Source organism: Anomaloglossus baeobatrachus, chromosome 4 (genome assembly GCF_048569485.1).
Source record: "Anomaloglossus baeobatrachus isolate aAnoBae1 chromosome 4, aAnoBae1.hap1, whole genome shotgun sequence".
In the NCBI taxonomy this organism is placed as follows: domain Eukaryota; kingdom Metazoa; phylum Chordata; class Amphibia; order Anura; family Aromobatidae; genus Anomaloglossus; species Anomaloglossus baeobatrachus.
In genome coordinates, this window is record NC_134356.1 from 24,287,807 (window position 1) to 24,309,125 (window position 21,319).

General features: G+C 48.6%; 1 protein-coding gene across 1 annotated transcript in view; it reads left to right on the forward strand.

Annotated features, from left to right (window-relative positions):
* The first annotated feature begins 9,007 nt into the window (after positions 1-9,007).
* LOC142302278 (uncharacterized) overlaps positions 9,008-21,319 on the forward strand; it is a 37,637-nt gene continuing 25,325 nt past the window's right edge. The window contains 2 exon segments of the mRNA XM_075343349.1: positions 9,008-10,584; positions 18,275-18,582. Coding sequence (XP_075199464.1) covers positions 9,008-10,584; positions 18,275-18,582 — 1,885 coding nt within the window.

Here is a 21,319-nt window from a genome sequence, read left to right on the forward strand (position 1 = left end):
AGATCAAGACACTGGGAAATAAAGTTGAAATACCCTGTTTTTCCAAAAATAAGACCTCCCCCAAAAATAAGCCCTAGCGGGGATTTTAAAGCATTTTCAGAGCAAGGCTTAAATATAAGCCCTACCCCGAAAATAAGCCCTAGTCGCGGTTCAATAATGAAATGTCCGTGCAGCTAAAAAAGTTAAAGATACTGCAGGACACTTCATTATAGACAGCGGGCACCCCGGAATCACACTTACAGATGCAAAGGCAGAGGACCTGCATTAATCGCACACCACACACACACACATCTGATCTCACACACAAACAGATCGTACACGCAAACATCGAATCATACACACATCAGATCACACACGCACACACAAACACCACCGATTTCTTCTCGCCGGCAGAATCCTGAGATACTGTGCAGTAGAGCGCAATGACCTGACACAATGCTAGCTTACAGGACCTGCGGACATGTGACTTCCTCCCATCATTCCCTGCGGCCTGAAGCATTCTGTAACGCTGGATGTGATGAATGAGTGTGTGTATGTGTGTGTGATCTGCTGTGTGTGAGTGTGTCAGTGATCTGCTATGTGTGTGTGTGTGTCAGCCAGAGGCAGGGGAGGACGGCGTGCAGCACCCACCGGAGATCACAGGGAGGATCTGGGAGCCACGCAGATGTCTGGGTCTGGTAAGTATGAGTCTCCTGGGAAGTGTGTGTGGGGGGGGGGGGGGTGGGGGGTCTGCTTTTTTGGGGGGTAAACTTACCCCTAACCGTGTTTCTCCAAGAATAAAACCTCCTCCAAAAATAGGCCCTGGCGCTTTTTTGGGGAGCAAAAAAAGTATAAGACAGTGTCTTATTTTTGGAAAAACACGGTAGTCAAAAAGAATGAAAAAAGAGAAAAAAAGGATAAAATTAACTTTTATTAAAACTATATGGAAAATCATCAATTATAATGAAATAATAGCGGTTAAGCACATTTTAACAGAAAAATAGGTGAAGTTTATTATTTTGTAAGATTTAAATTTTCGGTTATTGTGTGTGTGTAAAGGAACATTATAACCCTTTAATTTTGTGCCAGAAAAGCATGCATTTTTGAAGCCAAAAACGCAGTGGAAAAGCAGGTAAAAAGCAGGAAAAACGCAGGAATTTAGATTTTGGTTGCATTTTGCCTTTTCTCATTGACTCCAATGTTATGGAAACGCTGCAGAAATGGCAAAAACAACTGACATGCTGCTTCTTTGGACGCATGGTTTTTGACCCAAAATATGCAAATTAAACGCTGCAGAAAATAAAGCAAAGTGCGGTCAGGATTTCATCATTTCCCATAGACTTTGCTGGAAAACAAAAACGCATGCGTTTTGGCACAAAAACGCTGCCGCTAAAAAGGCAGCGGAAACGCGGGTAAAAACGCAAAGTGCGGTCGTAGCCTCATACATTGACTTATTTGGGTTTTCATTGCCAATGTCTAAGGCGGGCTTTACACGTTGCGACATTGCTAGCGATGTCGAGCGCGATAGTACCTGCTCCCGTCGCACATGCGATTTCTTGTGATTGCTGCCGTAGCAAATATTATCGCTACGGCAGCTTCACACGCACTTACCTGGTCGGCGACAACGCTGTGACTGCCGAACTATCCCTCCTTCAAGGGGGAGGTACGTTCGGTGTCACAGCGACGTCACCGCGACGTTACTAATCGGCCGGTCAATAGAAGCGGAGATCAGCGGGACATAACATCCCGCCCACCTCCTTCCTTCCGCATTGCCGGTGGAGGCAGGTAAGGAGATGTTTGTTGCTCCTGCGGGTTTACACACAGCGATGTGTGGAGCTGCAGGAACGACAAACAGCATCGTACCTGCAGCAGGAGCGACATTATGAAAATGAACGACGTGACACAGATCAGCGATATTGTTCGCTTCTGCGCTCGTTCATTGTTCCATCTAGAATTTACACGTTGCGATGTCGCTACCGGCGGCGGATGTGCGTCACTAACGACGTGACCCTGACAATATATCGGTAGCGATGTTGCAACGTATAAAGTACCCCTAACACCGTAATGACCGCCCATACGCCTTTTTAATGGTGGTTGTTCAGTGAAGTGCCTGTGGAATAAAAATGCTCAACCCTCTACCCCTGAATAAAATCCTTAAAGGGAACCTGTCACCATTCTTTTGCCCTATAAGCGCGGCCAGCACCACTGGGCTCTTATATACAGCATTGTAACATGCTGTATATAAGAGCCCAGGCCGCTGTGTAGAACATAAACACTTTATAATACTCACCTAGAAGGTCACTTCGATGCACAACAGTCGGATGGGTTTCTCCGGGACCGGTGCCTCCCCTTGGTCTTCCTTATTCTGAAACCGTGGTGCATGACGCGCCTATGTCATACACACGCGCTGTCATTGATGTCCTGCGCAGGCGCACTTTGATCTGCCCTGACCAGGGCAGATAAAAGTATTGTAGTGCGCCTGCGCGAAACCGGCGAATGTGTATGATTTAGACGCGGCTTCAGAATAAGGAAGACCAAGATGGCCGAAAGGGGAGGTTCCGGTCCCGGCGAATGGCGCCATCCACCCGATTGTTGTGCACCGGAGCGACCTTCTAGATTAGAGTATTATAAAATGTTTTTTATGTTCTATGACTCGCCCACCCCAGGGCTATGGGACACCCGGTGCCGGGCCGGACCAGTCCGGGGGACGTCAGTGGTGGCTGGGCCCGACTCCGTACCCTGGTGGGGTCAATTAATATGGCTTCAGTGGGGGTGATTAAAGTTTATATTTGTCGTGACGCCACCTGTGGTTTGCGGCTATTAAGCCGCCGCTGCTGTATGGGGCCTGGGGCCTCCGGGGCTGATGGAATGGCAGCTTAGATGGTCCTGCTCCCCACAGGTGGAGCGGTACCCCGGGGCACAGTTGGTGCTTGTAAGTGTCTATGCAGTGATGGAAGTCTATGTAGATGAAATAACAGAGGCAATGCCAGAGGGTGCAATTTCAAGGTGTTTACACAGTTTCTGGTAGGTGCACACTGGTGCCTCTGGACTGCTGAGACCCACTGTCAGGGACCTCCGCCGATCCTGGGTAGATCTGGGGGTAAAAGCCAGTACACCCCTCTGTGTTCTTTTCTTCAGCTGTCTCCTTAAGCCTAGCCCTTGTTGGCTGAACCTGGCTCGGCCTCCACTACAGCCTCCGGGCCAGGGGCTTGCCTGTCGGTAATTTACCCCCTTTCTAGAGGTTCTGCTGTGGGCTGTGGCCCGGGGAGTTTGCAGCTCTCCCTGGGCCTCGGTTTTTACTTTTGGAGATGACTTTTCCTCCTCCAGTGTCTAGGGACCGTCCCCTGTGTGCAGCTTGATCCCTCCACCGAACCTTCTTATTGTGGAACAGGCCACGAGCCTGAAAGCTATCTGTGGCCCTGGAATCCCTTCTTTTCTCTACTTGGTGTCACCTGGACCCTCTGAGTCCCAGGGTCTTCACCAGGAAGCGTCACTTTCTTCTCTTGCTCCTGACTGACTAGAGCACTTCTTCTTTCAGCTCTCTCTGCAGACTCTCACTTCTCACTTCTCTGCCTCCTGCAGACTTCCTCACTCCCCTCCTCCCTGAGGTAAAACTGAAACTCTCTCTCTCTCTCTTGACATTCCTTACTACTCTGCTCTCCGGTGGCTCCTCCATCCCCCCCAGTTGCTAAGCTACCACCCTATGGGAGCAGGGATGGGTCTTACGGCCCCTCCCAGCATGCAGCATGGGAGGGTTCCTGCCACTGTCCCTGGTCCCTGTGTGTACCTTACAATGGGTGTAGTGTGAATTTGCCTGTGGACCGGCGTTCACCCCTTTCCTTACCCAGGATGGGACATCACACCTCTGGATGGGGTGCAATGTTCCTGTGGCGACGGAAGCCTCAGGGGCGCCACATCTACACAGTGGCCTGGGCTCTTATATACAGTATGTTAGAAAGCTGTATATAAGAGCCCAGTGGTGCTGGCCGCAGCTTATAGGGCACAAAAGTGGTTACAGGTTCCTTTTAAAAATTTCCAAACTGGGGGTCACTTGTAGGGGGTTTCTGCTGTTTAGGCACCCCAGGTGCCCTGCAAATACAACATGGTGCCCACAATCTATTTCAGCCACATTTTTGTACCAAAATTCAAATCTCGCTCCTTTCCTTGAGAGTCCGTCCGTTTGTCCAAACAAAGGTTTTTGAGCACTTACGGGGTATAAGCTCTCTCATAAGAAACTGGGTAAGAAATTTTGGAGTGGATCTTGTGCTATTTCTTGTAAACGTGCATAAATTGGGGCTAAATCAACATTTTGAGGTAAAATGTAATTATTTTTTTTTACCCATTCCACTCTGCATTTATTTCTGTAAAGCACCTGAAGGGTTAGCAACTTCTTGAATGTGATTTTGAGGGGTACAGTTTTTAGAATGGTGTCACTTTTGGATATTTTCTGCCACCTCGCCCTCTCAATCACTTCAAATGTGATGTGATCCCTAAAGAAGAAGAAAAAAAGGTTTTTTAAATTATTTTTTTGTTGGAAAAATGAGAAATTGCTGATTAAACTTTAAACCCTTCTAACTAACTAACAGAAAAATTATGTTTTAAAAATTGTGCTGATATCTCCACAAAATTGAAATTTAAAAAAAATAATTAAAAATAAATATTCCCCTCCAAAGCTACTATTACATGTCCCAATTTGAACCTTGGCCTTGGTGAATATTACTACTGCTTCATTATTTTTGAAAAAATGAGAAAAATGAAGGTTTTCATTTTTTATTTTACATGGTATAAAATATTTTACAAAGTTCTGTTATTGTCAACTGTTAAACACTAGGGGGAGCAGCTGATGATATTTGCCATGAAATCCTTGCTTGCTGCTATTACTACAGCAGTAAATGTGGGCAGGATCTGCTTGTATGTGTTTGATGTCACCTCTCCCCTCCTATTCTGGGTGTTAGTAAAAGTATAAGACTTATGTGCGCACGCTGCGGATTTACCACGGATTAATGCGTTTTTTTTTTACCGCAGGTGCGGGATTCTTTCAAAGGGTCTGTTTTTTCCTTAAGAAAAAGTCAGTTTCTAGTGCGCACATGGTCTTAGGGCTCATGCGCACGTTGCGTAATTACATGCATTTACGCTGCGTATTGCACTGCAGCGTAAATGCATGTGTCCTCCGTCCCCACCACAATCTATGTAGATTGTGCATGAGACGTGCGCACGTTGCTTTTTTGAACGCAGCGATTTGGGTGCTAAAATTTTTACCCAAATCCATGCGTTCATAAAAGCAGTATGTCAATTAATTTGTGCCCTTTGGATGCAGCTCCCGCTCTGTCTATGGTGGGGGCAGCAGTCAGAGCGCATGAAATCGGCTTTTTTTCGACAGAAACTGCATCCATTATGCAGTGTTTCTGCAGCGATTTGAAGAGCACATGTGCTGTCAAATCGCTGCAGAATATTCAGCAGGTGCGTGCGAACAAGGCCTAAGGGTGAATTAAGTTTAGAATCAGAGTAGCGTCCTTCAGTTGGTGATTGCAAAAAGATACTGACATGCAGCGTCAAACCTGTTAGTTAATCAAGACGATATCAAGACGATATGCTGCACTGATTATTGTTCCTAAGGGTACCGTCAGACTTTAGCGATGCAGCAGCGATCCCAGCAGCGATCTGACCTGGTCAGGATCGCTGCTGCGTCGCTACATGGTCGCTGGTGAGCTGTCAAACAGGCAGATCTCACCAGCGACCAGTGACCAGCCCCCAGCCAGCAGCAACGTGCAAGCGACGCTGCGCTTGCAGGGAGCCGGTGTCTGGAAGCTGCGGACACTGGTAACCACGGTAAACATCGGGTATGGTTACCCGATATTTACCTTGGTTACCAGCGCACACCGCTTAGCGCTGGCTCCCTGCACTCGTAGCCACAGTACACATCGGGTTAATAAGCAAACCTTTGCTTATTTACCCGATGTGTAATCCGGCTATGCGTGCAGGGAGCCGGCACTGGCAGCGTGAGAGCTGCAGACGCTGGTAACGAAGGTAAATAACGTGCAAAAAATGGCAAACACATACCGGCGGCACGGATGTGTGTCACAGGCCTTACACAAACAAAAAACCAGGTGCATTCACACTAAAATCAGGGCACAGGTGGTTACCATGGCAGAGAGGAACTTCCCGGGAAGAGTGAGTCATCTAGAGAGAGGGGGCAGTAGAAGCAGAAAATAAATCACGTCAGAAAAGACACAGACTTCAGCCCGAGGCAGAGCACTAACAACAGCTCCCTGGGGGAGGTCTGTGACCCAGTTCCCTCCCCAAAGGGGGGACCGACCAAGCAGAACAGCCAGCCAGAGACATGGAAGGAGAGAGGGAGTACCAGGACATCATGGACTTGTGGACGCTGGCAGACTGGAGGGAACTGGACCCGGGTGGACCGCGAGTAGCGGCAGACGGTCGGGTGAGCCAGTGAGACTGAGGAGGACACGGTTGCTGAGGGGAAGCTTACTGAACCACTCCCTTGGTGGCTGGCGCAGACAGGCTTCAGATCCCTAGGATGGACCATACTTCGTGTTGCTTCAACGATTCTGCAGGGCCGCGGGTCGACTAGGTACTCCCCGGGCTAACCGCATTTGAATGGGACACAAGGTTGAATTGAGTCCCCAAGTCACTTCATGCCAAGGGGACCCATATTACACAATGAGCGCAGACTCTGTGCCTCAGCTTGTTATTACCATCGCCGTCGCCTCGCACTTCGGCGCCAACGGCCCACTCCCCCCGGTCGCCACCATCCTCGCCGGAGCTCGCTCCACGTGTGGGGAGCTGGACCATCTGGGCTGCGTTAACATCAGCCCTGGAGGAAGGTAACATCTCGCAGTGGCGGCTAATACCTGGCCGCGCACCACGGGTGGCGCTGCAAAGCATCCCCCATCCTCATCCAACAACGCTCCTGGGAGAGAAGTCGTAGGAGGGATCGCTGGCCGAGTCCCTCAGTCACCACCGCCACCGGTGATGCTCCCCAGGGACCCTTCACCCTCCTTCCAACCCCCTCTACATCGGACAACCTTGCACCCACCTGTTTGTCTTTTCACGGAGCCGGGTCAGGCCAGTCACAGCAGCAACCCCAAATATCACTGGTCTGGTGACGAGTAAACCCCTTAGGCCCGTGGGGTGCTACACTTGTACTGTATAGTTCAGCATTTTGGACGCAGCGAAACACGCTGCAAACACTTATTGTGGGAGTAAGGGGCAGTTTGCACACTGCGACATCGCAAGCCGATGCTGCGATGTCGAGTGTGATAGTCCCCGTCGCAGGTGCGACATCTTGTGATTGCTGGCGTAGCGAATTTTGCGCTCGTTAATCGTATCAAAAAGGATTTGCACACTACGATATCGACTGTGACGCCGGATGTGTGTCACTTTCGATTTGACCCCATCAACATCGCACCTGCGATATCGTACCGTGCAAAGCCCGCCTAAGGCTATGTTCACACTGCATTTTTTTTGTCGCTTTTTTCCCCCACATTTTTCAGATGCAGTTTTGATCCCAAAACTGCATGCATTGCCTTCCCCAGCAAACTCTATGAAATTTCATTGTTACTGTGTGCAAAAGTTTCTTTTGGCTGCATCTTCGTGGTGACCACAAAGATACAGCATGTCAATTCTTTTTGCATTGTGTCCCTGCGTTTTGGAGGACTGGCAGATCAATCCCCCACTGACTCTGGGTCGGCGGGGGAATTGATCTCTGGTATCTGGCCATAGACTGCTCCCCATATAAAGTCTATGGGGACCAGAATCCGGCGCAAAGGGGTAGGAGTAAGTGCTTCATACTTACCAATTCACTGGGGCAACTGTCACACTGCTCCTGCAGACTCTCATTCTTCTTCCAGGGCCGCTCATTAGGCTCATACATATATACTGCTTCCCCTGCTCACCGGCATCTTTGATTAGTTGCAGTTAGACAAGCTCCCATGCTGAGTGACAGCGTGTCTGAGGCTGCCAATCACAGACAAAGGTGCGGTGACGTCACTCAGGTTAGTTGCGGCCACAGCTGAAGTCCTCCACCTATGACCACAAATCACCTGAGTGACGTCACCGCTGATCGCGTGGCTCACTTCAGTTGCTACCTGGAGCTTACAGTGGGCAGTCATGTTCTATTGCGATCGCTGTGAGCTTCAGATGTAGCAGTGGTGGAAGCGTTATCGGACCTCGTGTGGATTATGTCGGACCCGCAGGGGTGTTTTTGGAATTAATAAACGAGTGAAAGAGGGTGCTTTTTTTGTCTTATTTCAAATAAAAAAAAATTTCCGTGTTGACTTTCATTTACAGATTAGTGATGGGGGTGTCTCATAGACGCCTGCCATTACTAATCCAGGACTTAGTGGCTGCTATGGACTGCCACTAACTCCTTATTACCCCGATTGGCACTACACCAGGGCAACGAAGAGCCAGGTCCAGCGGCAGAATTGCATCTAATGGTTACGCCACTTCTAGGGCAGCTGTAGGCTGCTATTGTTAGGCTGCAAAAGGCCCAAATAACCATGGACCTTCCCACTTTAATAATATCAGACCCCAGTCGTGTGCTGTACCTTGGCTGGTTTTAGAAAAATGGGGGGGGGATTCTACGTTTGAGTTAATTAAAAATGTAAAAAAGGGTTTGATCCCCCTCTAGTTTTCATAACCAGCCAAGGGACAGCAGACAGCTGAGGGTTGCTGCCCACCGCTGCTGCTGTTCCTGTGCTGGATATGAAAAATGGGGGGACCCAAAGTCATTTTTTTACCAAAAAAATAATGAAAAAAAAAACAGCGGGCCAAGCTAGTTATTGTTCTATTTATCAAGGTATCCTGTTATTTCTTTCTATCAATAGATTTGACTTGGCATTTTTGGGGGGGTCAAAAATGTGCATCTTTGTGGTCACCACAAAGATGCAGCTTACACACCTAGCCTAATTGTATTCCCGATCTCTGTCTTTCATTAACAAGTATAAACTCACCCAATGTTTGAGTGTCAGAAAATTAGTTTTCTTTCTCTTTTCCTCTTTCAGCCATGGCGTCTGCTGATCTGAGAGACGAGCTGCTCTGCTCCATCTGTCTGAGCTCTTATACAGATCCTGTAATGCTGAGATGTGGACACAACTTCTGCCGGGTCTGTATTGATCGTGCGCTGGATACACAGGACGAGTCTGGAGTTTATTCCTGTCCTGAATGCAGAGAAAGGTTTCAGGAGCGGCCGCCGCTGATGAGGAACTTAGCTCTGCGGAACATAATGGAGAATTTCCTGATTACTCCACCAACACAGACGGAAACCGGAGTCTGCTGCACTTACTGTGTGGACTCTCCTGTACCTGCTGTTAGATCCTGTCTACACTGTGAGGCTTCTCTGTGTGAGAAACACCTGAGGGCTCACAGCAAATCACCAGAACACGTCTTATCTGATCCCAGCACTTCTCTGGAGAAAAGGAAATGTCCTGTCCATAAGAAGATCCTGGAATATTACTGCACTGAGGACGCTGCTTGTATCTGTGTCTACTGTTCAGCAGGAGAACATCGGGGACACCGGGTGGAGATGCTGGATGAGGCCTCAAAAAAAAAGATGGAGAAACTGAGAAATGTTCTCCAAAAACTGACAACAAACAGACTGGAGACTGCGGAAAGAGTCCTGTGTCTGGAGGCACAGAGAAGAAAAGCTCAAGAAAAAGCAGCTGGAGAAGCCGAGAGAGTCACTGCCCTGTGTACAGACATCAGGAGACGGGTGGACGACCTGGAGAAGAAGGTCCTGCGTGAGATCTCCCGGCAGGAAAAGGAAGAGTCACTGTCACTGTCTGCTCTGATCCATCAGCTGGAAATAAAGAAGGACGAGCTGTCCAGGAAGATGAGGCACATTGAGGAGCTGTGTAACATGACTGATCCACTGACCGTCTTACAGGAACCAGACACCGGTGACTTGTGTGATCCTGAGGAGGAGGGAGGTGATGAGGACACAGGGGGACATGATAAACAGCTCCATGATGGAGATGACCTGGATGTGGCTGTGATCTCACACACATTACACACATTATGTGAGGTAATAACAGGTATAAGGAGGGGGATCTATGTGGAGGGTCCTGCCGACATATTACTGGATGTAAACACAGCCGCTAATAATGTCCTTATATCAGACGACCTGAAAACTGCGACCTGGACACAAGAGAATCAGAATCATCCAGAAACAGCAGAGAGATTCCAGTATCATCAGGTGATGAGCAGGAGGGGATTTACCTCAGGACGGCATTACTGGGATGTGGACGGCAGTAGATCAGGGAATTGGAGGGTGGGGATATGTTATCCCAGTATAGACAGGAGGGTGCCGCAGTCACTGATTGGAGATAATAACAAGTCCTGGAGTTTTTGGAGATGTTATGATCAGTATTTTGTGATACATAACAATAAAGAGATCCAATTACCTGACAAGATCTCCAGTGATAGAGTCAGGATCTGTCTGGATTATGGGGCTGGGCAGTTGTCCTTTTATGAGCTGTGTGACCCCATCAGACACTTACACACCATCACTGCCGCCTTCTCCGAGCCCCTTCATGCTGTATTATGTGTATATGGTGGTTCTATAAAGATATTGGGGGGTAAACAGTAATTGGGAGAAATTATGAATATGTAAGATATCTTGGCAGATACTGGAGACAGAACTAAGCTTGTAATTGCTAAATCATTTCGCCAATAGGATGAATAAGATGGAGGAATACAGGGGATGATCGCTACATGGCAGCTGTCACTAGGACTAGATGATATGGGTGTATGATCAGCTGTGCAGGTATATAGTGATATATCTTCAGTTGCTACTACATCCTGGTGATTATATACTCTGGGAATAATGCTCATCTATTATAGATTCTGAAGTTGGTTTCTTATTTGTCTGTTTTCATATTGGGGAATTGTTTATTTTATGGGGGTTATTTTTACAAAATCACAATAAAATACAATGTAATGTGGCGCCCTGATGTGAATACACTTAAAGCAGCTATTAAACAATTATACAACCGGCACAAAAATACACATCAAAGTGAGCACTAATGGATGGTATTGAAAGGGTTAAATGACCTTGGGCTACTGATGTCACATCCCCAATGCACAGATAGTGATGCCTCACATCAAACTCAGGTCACTTCAGCCTGGCCCAAATGGGTTCTGGGCATCCGAACTGGCATCAAAGTGGGCAGACAGCTGATTTAAACAATTTGCATATGTAAAGCTGGCTTTACACACTTCAATAGATCTTTCAATCCGTCGTCGGGGTCAAGTTGTAAGTGACGCACATCCGGCATCGTTCGTGATGTATTTGCGTGTGAAACCTACATGCGATCGATATTGAACGAAAATACGGTGATCGCATACACGTCGTTTATTCCTCATACATTGGACGTTTAGTAGTACGAAACTAGTCAATTGTAACGTGTGACATCCCTCATACGATTTTGATATCTGAGGCTATGTGCGCAGGTGTGCGCTCTGCACCGCAGCTTAAAAAAGGTCTGCTTCAGAGCGCAGCTGAAAAGCTGCGTTCTGAAGCGCCTCACAATGTCTGTCATTCACTAATCTCTGTCAGTCCGTCACTATCTCTGTCCCTCTCTCTCTGTCCATGTCGGTCTATCCCTCTTACCCCCTCTCTCATATACTCACCGATCCCCGGCGCTGCACGGCATTCACACTGCTCCGGCGGCTTTTACTGTTTTGAAAAAGCCGGCCGCCCATTAAACAATCTCGTATTCCCTGCTTACCCCGCCCACCGGCGCCTATGATTGGTTACAGTGAGACACGCCCCCCCACGCTGAGTGACAGGTGTCACACTGCACCCAATCACAGCAGCCGGTGGGCGTGTCTATACTGTGTAGTGAAATAAATAATTAAATAATTAAAAAAAAAACGGTGTGCGGTCCCCCCCAATTTTAAAACCAGCCAGATAAAGCCATACGGCTGAAGGCTGGTATTCTCAGGATGGGGAGCTCCACGTTATGGGGAGCCCCCCAGCCTAACAATATCAGCCAACAGCCGCCCAGAATTGCCGCATACATTATATGCGACAGTTCTGGGACTGTACCCGGCTCTTCCCGATTTGCCCTGGTGCGTTGGCAAATCGGGGTAATAAGGAGTTATTGGCAGCCCATAGCTGCCAATAAGTCCTAGATTAATCATGTCAGGCGTCTATGAGACACCCTCCATGATTAATCTGTAAATTACAGTAAATAAACACACACACCCGAAAAATCATTTATTGGAAATAAAAAACACACACACATTCCCTGGTTCACCACTTTAATCAGCCCCAAAAAGCCCTCCATGTCCGGCGTAATCCAGGATGGTCCAGCGTCGCATCCAGCGCTGCTGCATGGAGGTGACCGGAGCTGCAGCAGACACAGCCGCTCCGGTCACCTCCACGCAGCTAATGAAGGGAATAGCGCGATCAGCTGATCTGTCAGTGAGGTTACTCGCGGCCACCGCTGCATCCACCGCTGGATCCAGTGACAGCGGGTAACCTCACTGACAGCTCAGCCGATAGCGCGGCTGTCTTCATTAGCTGCGTGGAGGTGACCGGAGCGGCTGTGTCTGCTGCAGCTCCGGTCACCTCCATGCAGCAGCGCTGGATGCGACGCTGGACCATCCTGGATTACGCCGGACATGGAGGGCTTTTTGGGGCTGATTAAAGTGGTGAACCAGGGAATGTGTGTGTGTTTTTTATTTCCAATAAATGATTTTTCGGGTGTGTGTGTTTATTTACTGTAATTTACAGATTAATCATGGAGGGTGTCTCATAGACGCCTGACATGATTAATCTAGGACTTATTGGCAGCTATGGGCTGCCAATAACTCCTTATTACCCCGATTTGCCAACGCACCAGGGCAAATCGGGAAGAGCCGGGTACAGTCCCAGAACTGTCGCATATAATGTATGCGGCAATTCTGGGCGGCTGTTGGCTGATATTGTTAGGCTGGGGGGCTCCCCATAACGTGGAGCTCCCCATCCTGAGAATACCAGCCTTCAGCCGTATGGCTTTATCTGGCTGGTTTTAAAATTGGGGGGGACCGCACACCGTTTTTTTTTTAATTATTTAATTATTTATTTCACTACACAGTATAGACACGCCCACCGGCTGCTGTGATTGGGTGCAGTGTGACACCTGTCACTCAGCGTAGGGGGGCGTGTCTCACTGTAACCAATCATAGGCGCCGGTGGGCGGGGTAAGCAGGGAATACGAGATTGTTTAATGGGCGGCCGGCTTTTTCAAAACAGTAAAAGCCGCCGGAGCAGTGTGAAGGCCGTGCAGCGCCGGGGATCGGTGAGTATATGAGAGAGGGCTGCTCAATTCAGTTACTCAGGAGTTTAGCGGTCACCGGTGAGTCTTCACTGGTGACCGCTAATCAGGACGCGGCACAGACAGAGCCGCAGCATCACAATGAAGTCGGGTGAAGTTCACCCGAGTTCATTCTGACAGTGCGGCTCTGTCTATGTCTGCTGTCATCTGCCATTCACCGCTGCTACATGGCTGTCTGTGTCTGCTGTCAGCAGCCATGTAGCAGAGCTGAATGGCAGATGACATAGTAAAAACGCATCCCTACACATTACACACGCTTGTCAAGTCAATAAATAAAAAAAAAAAGGGTGCCCAATGCATACGTCACAGAACACATGATCTAAAGGATCGCACACAAAATTGATCAATTTAACATAGACTACTAACGCTCGTGTGACAGCAAATGAACGACCTACGTGCAATCTCATTCAATCGCATATGCGACTTGGGCGTGTCACATCGCATACGAGATCGCACACCTAATTGTAAGGTGTAAAGCTGGCTTAACTGTTGTTTTAATGGGTTAAATGTCTTGGGGGCCCAGAACCCATTTGGGTCAGGCTGAAGTGCTCTGAGTTTGAGGTAGGGCATCTCTATCTGTGTGTTGTTGGGGTGAGATGGCTCATGTAATATTTTTTTTTTTAGTTGTTTGTAAGTATAATCACATCAGGACACCTCACTGAATTGTATTTCATTTCTGCGCTTTTCAATTTTTGATGCTAAACCTGTTAAAAAAAATATCCTGAAATTAAATAATTCCCGAATATGAAACCAACCTCAGCATCGTCATCTATTATCCCTGTGTAACATTGTGGATAATTCTCTGATGTGTCTTGGTTATTATTCCCAGGTATTAAACATTATGATTTGGCCTTTTTTTTTTGGTGATCACACAAATCCCTTTAATTATTTATTTCTGCTCTAATTGTTTGGACCAGTGAATAAATGTATTCAATCATAAATTGTATAAACCAGCTTCTTACCTACTGTTACTGCACGATTATCAGGATGACGTGTTCTGAAACTAGATGCCAATTAGCTGCTGAACTATAGGCATCACTGAGCTACCACCATCCGTCAGTGTCGGCATCACTGAGCCACCACCATCCGTCAGTGTCGGCATCACTGAGCCAGCACCATCCGTCAGTGTCGGCATCACTGAGCCAGCACCATCCGTCAGTGTCGGCATCACTGAGCCAGCACCATCCATCAGTGTCGGCATCACTGAGCCAGCACCATCCGTCAGTGTCGGCATCACTGAGCCAGCACCATCCGTCAGTGTCGGCATCACTGAGCCAGCACCATCCGTCAGTGTCAGCATCACTGAGCCAGCATCACTGAGCCAGCACCATCCGTCCGTGTCGGCATCATCAAGCCATCGCTATTTTTCTCTATAAGTATCATGGAGCCTGCACCATTCTTCACCTTAAAGCCATGTGCGGATTTACAGCGAATTTTACCCCGGATTTGCTGCAGAAAATGTTTCTAATATTTCTGCAGTCATTCCCCAGCAAAACCTATGGGTATAAAAAAAATACTGTGCTCACACTGCGTTTTTTGATACCTGCGGAATTTCCGCTGCGCAATTAATGTTCATGTCATTTTTTTTCCGCAGGTACCTGCGGTTTTTGCCATAAATAATGGTAAAAAACCGCAGGTACCAACCCGTGGATAAACCACGGCAAAACTCGGCAAAAACGCGAGTGTTGTTTTTGCCGCGGGTACGGTATACTGTCAGAGGGTGTGGATTTTTCTTAAGAAAAGTCCATTTTCTAGTGCGCACATAGCCTGAGAGTTTTCTTTGCAGCAGATGCTTCATCCTTGTTCCATCACACATACCACTGATCTATAGGCCTGAAAAGTTTGGTTTCTCTCATCCCTCCCAAAACTTCTGTTGTTTACGTGGTTTTCAGCAGATTGGAGCCAACCTTTTTATGCAGTCATTTGAGGCGTACGTCATTTTTGGGGGTGGAGTGGCATGGCAACTTTCCTTTTCATTTAGTATGTGAATTATGCCTCACTCATTTTTTTTGCATACGAGTTTTATCTGTGGTTTTCACAGATGGCACTGGTGCCTATTATAGTCTTTACAGCTGTTCACAGGTCCGTGTATTTTTGTGGACTGAGTGGTCTGTCCAAAATCACGGTGACCTGTCTGATTTTCATCTGAGCCTGGATCAATCTCCCCAATAGAAGGCTGTGTGTCCGTGAAAACATCAGATGGCACTAGAATGTCATCCATGTGCTGTGTTTTTTCCGGAACTAGTTGATAGCAGAAGTCCGGTTTTTTGGGGGTTTTTTCCCCTGTCAGAGAAAAGCCGACCCTCGGCCACCTCAGAAATCTGGGGGGATCCCGAGATGGAGGCTGATATTCTCTGATCTAACCTGAGTAGTTAGTATGTTATTGTGGTAACTCTATATTACTTACATCTATATATTAATGATTACTGTTTTCCTATGGTGTATTACATTACCCTAGCATTTACACTGTGTCCTAATGTTCCACGTGTTATATACAGTGTGTCCACCCATATCCTGTCCACCGCCATTAACTTGAGAATGCAGATGTGCATTGCAGCTGACGGGGGCCGCTTTGAGCATCAAAGTTAAATGAGCGCAATATGCGTGACCGGCATTCATTGTTTTGGGGGCGTCATGGGTTTCATATCATAGCATTTCTGTATGCAACGTGTCAATTCGTATTGAATTGCTGATGCCCTACAGCTTTGTAATTCACTTTTTTTCTCTATCTCGTTCCGTTTTCGAGATAAAAATGCTAACTTTGTTTTCCACCAGGTGGCGCTATAGGTGGTCTCATTGCGTAGCGTATGGATACTTTACTATACCTAGACACCACTTCTATGCCTATAGCTGCTGTCGTTCTCAAGTTAATGGCGGTGGACAGGATAGTGGTGGACACACTGTGTAAAGCCACAATTATTTTACTAATCTTTTGCGATCTAGTCGCTCATTTTGGTGTTGCGTCATAATATATTCTAGTTGGTATTGTGCTCTGTATCAGCCTCCCTTTGTTTGTGCATCTTCTTCTATAAATGTTTTTTTGTATGAATTGTGCTATATTTTTCAGCAAACTGTTCAATTTTTATATTTTTTTTTATCTGTTTTATTTTTGGAGTGACTCATGATATGGTTTATTATCTGATAGGAACCTGTCAGTACGTTTCTCTTATTGGAAGCAGCAATATAGCTGTATAGGCGTTTAATATATTTTTCTGCAGAGAGCTGATCACTTAGCCATATGCAAATTATGTAGGAAGAGCACTGGTGCCGCTCAATGCACTTGGACAGCTTCTTGGTGGGATATTGATTGTGTAAAGCTCATTATAACACATTGAAGTCAAATATCCTTCATAGTACACATAATTTATGGACTACAACTCCCAGCAAGTGTGGCGCCACAGTGGTCCATTTGCCACAGTAGCGTTGCCCTCCTCACAGGCGGTGATGCTATGCTTGGAAGCAAGAATGGAGGTCCCCCATGCTAGGTAACACCAGCAGTCAACACTTTCCTCACTCCATGCCAGAAGGGGGAGCTCTAACCCAGTACATGGGAAGCTTCCCTATGCATTCTGGCCTGGGAAAGTAGTTGGGGAGAGACAGGAAGTGAAACTGAAAAAGGAGTTGAAAGTAAACGGTCACTGAGAAGGGAGCTAGGACTGAGCTCCTAAGGGTCGAGCACAGAGAAACAGGACACCTGGGTCCAAGGCTATGTGGGTGCTAAAGTCCCCGCAGCTGAATCCAGAGGGCAGGAGACTGCAGGTCTTCTGGCCCCACAGAATGCTCGGGCCATAGTAGAGCCAAGAGCCGTGACAGGAGGAGCGGTACCAGTAAGGGGCTCGCGCTACCTGCCATACGGGTGAGAACGAGTACCGACACAAGGGAGAGCGCCACAGAGTAGCTTCAAACTGCAGGGACCCATAAATTCAGTGCCAGAGGGAAGGCCTCTGAACATACCCGGCTTGGTGAATCCTCTCAACTGCTTCCAGGCTGACCGGACCTCCATCACTAGCTGGACCTGTCTCCCGGGCCTGTACCAACTATTACCGAGTAAAAGGTAACGGAAACTACGGTCCCTGTGTTGTTCAGTTATTACCGGCGTCCTCACTCCTGCACCCCAACGATTGAGTCCCTCCATCAACTACAAAGACTACTACTCCCAACAGCCCTAGGGCCTAGCTCTACCTGTGGAGAGCTATTCCAACTCAGCTGCATCACCACCTGCCCCAGCGGTCCCATCCTGCAGTGTCAGACATTTGTGGCCGACTACCACAGGTGGCGTCGCGAACTATCATCCCCTGTAAATAACCCCCTCATCTTTAACGACACCGCTGGGGTCACGAAACCGGGTCTTGCCGCCACGACAACCTCTAGACAGACACCGGCTCCGTAACAAGTGTCCCACGGTCCCGTTGGGCGTGTCAACTTGGCATCACGAACAGGATTTCGTGTCCGCTACAATGGGAACGGTGCGCCTTAAAGACTGTGTAAATAGCGTTCACTAACAACAACGCTTGCCATTAACCACGTGACGCGGGAAGAAAGGGGGCAGGCTATCATGGGTGGAACCCAAAAAAGCACGTGAAGAGAAGCCCCGCCGCCAGAGCGGCTGTGAGTTAACCCCGGATTCCCCAAGAGGGAGACGCGGAGCCTGGCTGAGGTTCACTAGAGGGGAGAAACATGTCCAACCCGGCTGGAGATCAGGCTGCTGCTGTAGTTGCAGCGCCTGTAATGCTGCTCTCTATGCCGTCTATACCGAGAGAAACGTGGTTACCAGGGGATTCGCATAGCCTGAGAGACTTCCAAGAAAGACTGTGTAGTTTATTTGAAGTATACCCCCTGGCTGAGGGCCACAAAGCGAGCATTCTAATTGGCCAGTTTACCTCCCTCTGGGCCGCATCGGTTAAGTCCTTGCCGGACACTGACAAAAGAACTGTAAAACAAATTCTGGCCAGGCTGAAGGACACCTTTGATACTCGCACGGCTGCGGAGATAAAAATGAAGTTCTTCGGGTGCAAGCAAAGGGTGCAGGACAGCGTACGGGGCTATGCTCTGAACCTTCAAGAGACGATGAGGGCTGTTAAGCAGGTGGATCCCGACAGTGTGCATGATGAAGACCGGCTGCTAACTGAGCAGTTTATGGAGGGGCTCCTGTCTAACGCCTATCGGACACAGCTGCGCATTATGGGCCTAAAAAATCCTGACCTCGACTTTGCACAATTCAAGGATCAGGCCATCCGGGTGCTGCGAGACTCGACCCCAGGTGACGCTACACCCCTCCGGCTCCCTGCTATCACGTACACAGAGGTGATGCCCTCAACGCGGACCACCGTGGGGGCAGATACAAAGACTCTAGGTAATGAAGTCGCGGGTGGAGGGGTTGAGAACGCCGCTCGCCTGGGAATCGCTGGCACTCGGGTCCGGTGCTGCTGCTGCTCCTCGGTGGCTCGAGCACGGGGCCGGACCCGGGGGCTCGAGCAGCGACTCCTCGCCCACGAGTGAAAAGGGGAGGTTTGTGGTGGGATGTCGGTCGTGACGCCACCCACGGGGTTGTGGTGATAGTTGGGCACCACCGCTGCTGGTGACGGGGGTTCCCGGGAGCGATGGCGGAGAGCAGCTGAGGTGTTGGCCCCATCATGGGGAGGGGATGTTGGTCACGGGGCCCCAGTTGGGGAGGGAAGGTATAGGTGCAGGTGCAAGGGCCGGATGTGGGGAGGCAGCGTGGGCGCGGGTGCAAGGTTAAGATGCAACGCAGTGCCGAATGGCACTGTTGTACTCACTCAGACACGGACAGAGTCTCTGGTAAACCAAACGGCTGGATGGACGGGGCCCACAGTCGGCTGCGGTGTTTTCACTCTCCCCGGACGGGTTGATGGTGGCTGTCATTTCCCTGCACCTGTGTATGTGTTTGACTCCTATGGCTTCCCACGAGTAGTCCGCTCCCCGGCGTATATGTGTCGGGAGAGCCCGTTTTGCCGGCAGGCGCTGGCCCTTGGATCTCTGGCCCATGGCGGTGGCTCTTATCCGGACGGGTTGGGCTGTTGCCTTCTGACGGGACTTGTTTGGGAATGAACCCCTGAGGTCCAGACCGCAATCAGTGAATTTGACCTTTTCGGCGGCTCCTAGCCTAGTCGGGGTCTGAGTACCCTGTCTTGGTGCTTGGCTTCAATCTGTTTCCCGGTTCTGTACCGGCGGGCCACCGCCCGACACCGGTCCTACGGTTCCGCTGACCTCCACCAACTCCTGCAGACGGCCACCACCGTCTGCCAACCTTGCTGATCGTGCCTGGGCTCCAACCCAGACACGCACAGTTTTTGCTCCTCTCACTTCCACCTCTCAACTTCACCTTTCTCCTCAACTGACTTTATCCGGCCTCCAGGCCTGTGAACTCCTCGATGGGTGGGGCCAAACGCCTGGCTCCACCCCACCTGGTGTGGACATCAGACCCTGGAGGAGGCAACAAGGATTTTGTTTGACTGAAGTACCTGGCCGGGGGAGGGTGTGTGTATGTGTGTGTTGTTAGTGTACTGTGACCCCTGGGGTCCAGGGCGTCACATTCCCCCTTGGTAAAATGCAGACCGTCCATGGGCTGCCCGTCCATCACCGTTTTTCTTTTCTGAAAAGATAAATAACAGAAAAAAACAAACAAACGGTATGCACTTTTGTCAAATCTTCCCTGACAGGAGGAATGTTACTTTAAACGTTGCAAAAAGTAGTAAAACATTTTTAATAACAACAGACGGGTCCCAGTTCTTCCGCTTTCCCACCCAAACAACCTAAACCTTGATGCTGACCCTAAGAAGCGGGCAGCACCCCTTTTCCCCAGTCCGGAAAACAGAACCTGGTTCAGGTTGCCCAAGCGGGAATGGGTACAGTGTCTCGCACCGGGCTGTCATTCAGGGGGCCCCACGTTCAGGGGGACCCCTGACCCCGGAGGATGGTCACCAGTCCTGGTGGTGACCGGACCCCAGCCTGCTCTGCTGCGGGTCCCTCCTCCAACCTGCCTCTCCGGAGGCGGTTAACGGAACTCCAGCCCGGAATTATTTACAAGCCCACAAGTTCGTGGGTGGCCTGCTAGTTCTCGGCCGTGTTCATGAGCATATAATTAACCCAGATACCTCAAACAAATGCTGGAGAAACTGTGAAAATTCAGGCAACATAACTCACATATTTTGGTCGTGTCCAAAAATTAAGAAATTCTGGAGAGACATTCAATCACTTATAAGGTCCATTACACAGCTAGATGTAGCTCTAATTCCAGAATTAGTTCTTCTCTTAAACATTGAAGCAATACCTAAACATTTTAGGCCCATAGTAATACATATTCTACTAGTGTCCTGTCCACTAATCTCATTGCATCCAAATGGAAAAGTGAGAAAGCTCCTAATATTCAAGAAGCTAAGGAGAAACTAACTCTGCATAAAACTTGAGTACTACTATGCCATAAAAAATAATACTCAAACAAAAGTACCTCACCAAATGGGACCCATGGCCAGAGCCCAATCACCGAAAGACTACCGTATTTTTCGGACTATAAGACGTACCGGACTATAAGACGCACCCTGGTTTTAGAGGAGGAAAATAGGAAAATAAAACTTTAAACAAAAAAATGTGGTCATGACACACTGTTATGGGGCGAGGATCTGCTGCTGACACTGTTATGGGGGTAATGTCCTCAAATTCTCTACTAAGGTACCCCATCCTGGTAATGATCCTTCTGACTTGTATATGATCCTGCTATAAACCCCCATCCTGCTCATATACCCCTATCCTGCTCATATACCAGCATCCTGCTCATATTACCCCTTCCTGTTCATATACCCCCATCCTATTGATATACCCCCCATCCATCCTGCTCATATTCCCCCATCCATCCTGCTCATATACTCCCATCCTGTTCATATACCCGTATCCTGCTCATATACCCCATCCTGTTCATATACCCCCATCCTGTTCATATATTCCCATCCTGTTCATAAAATACCCCCATCCTGTTCATA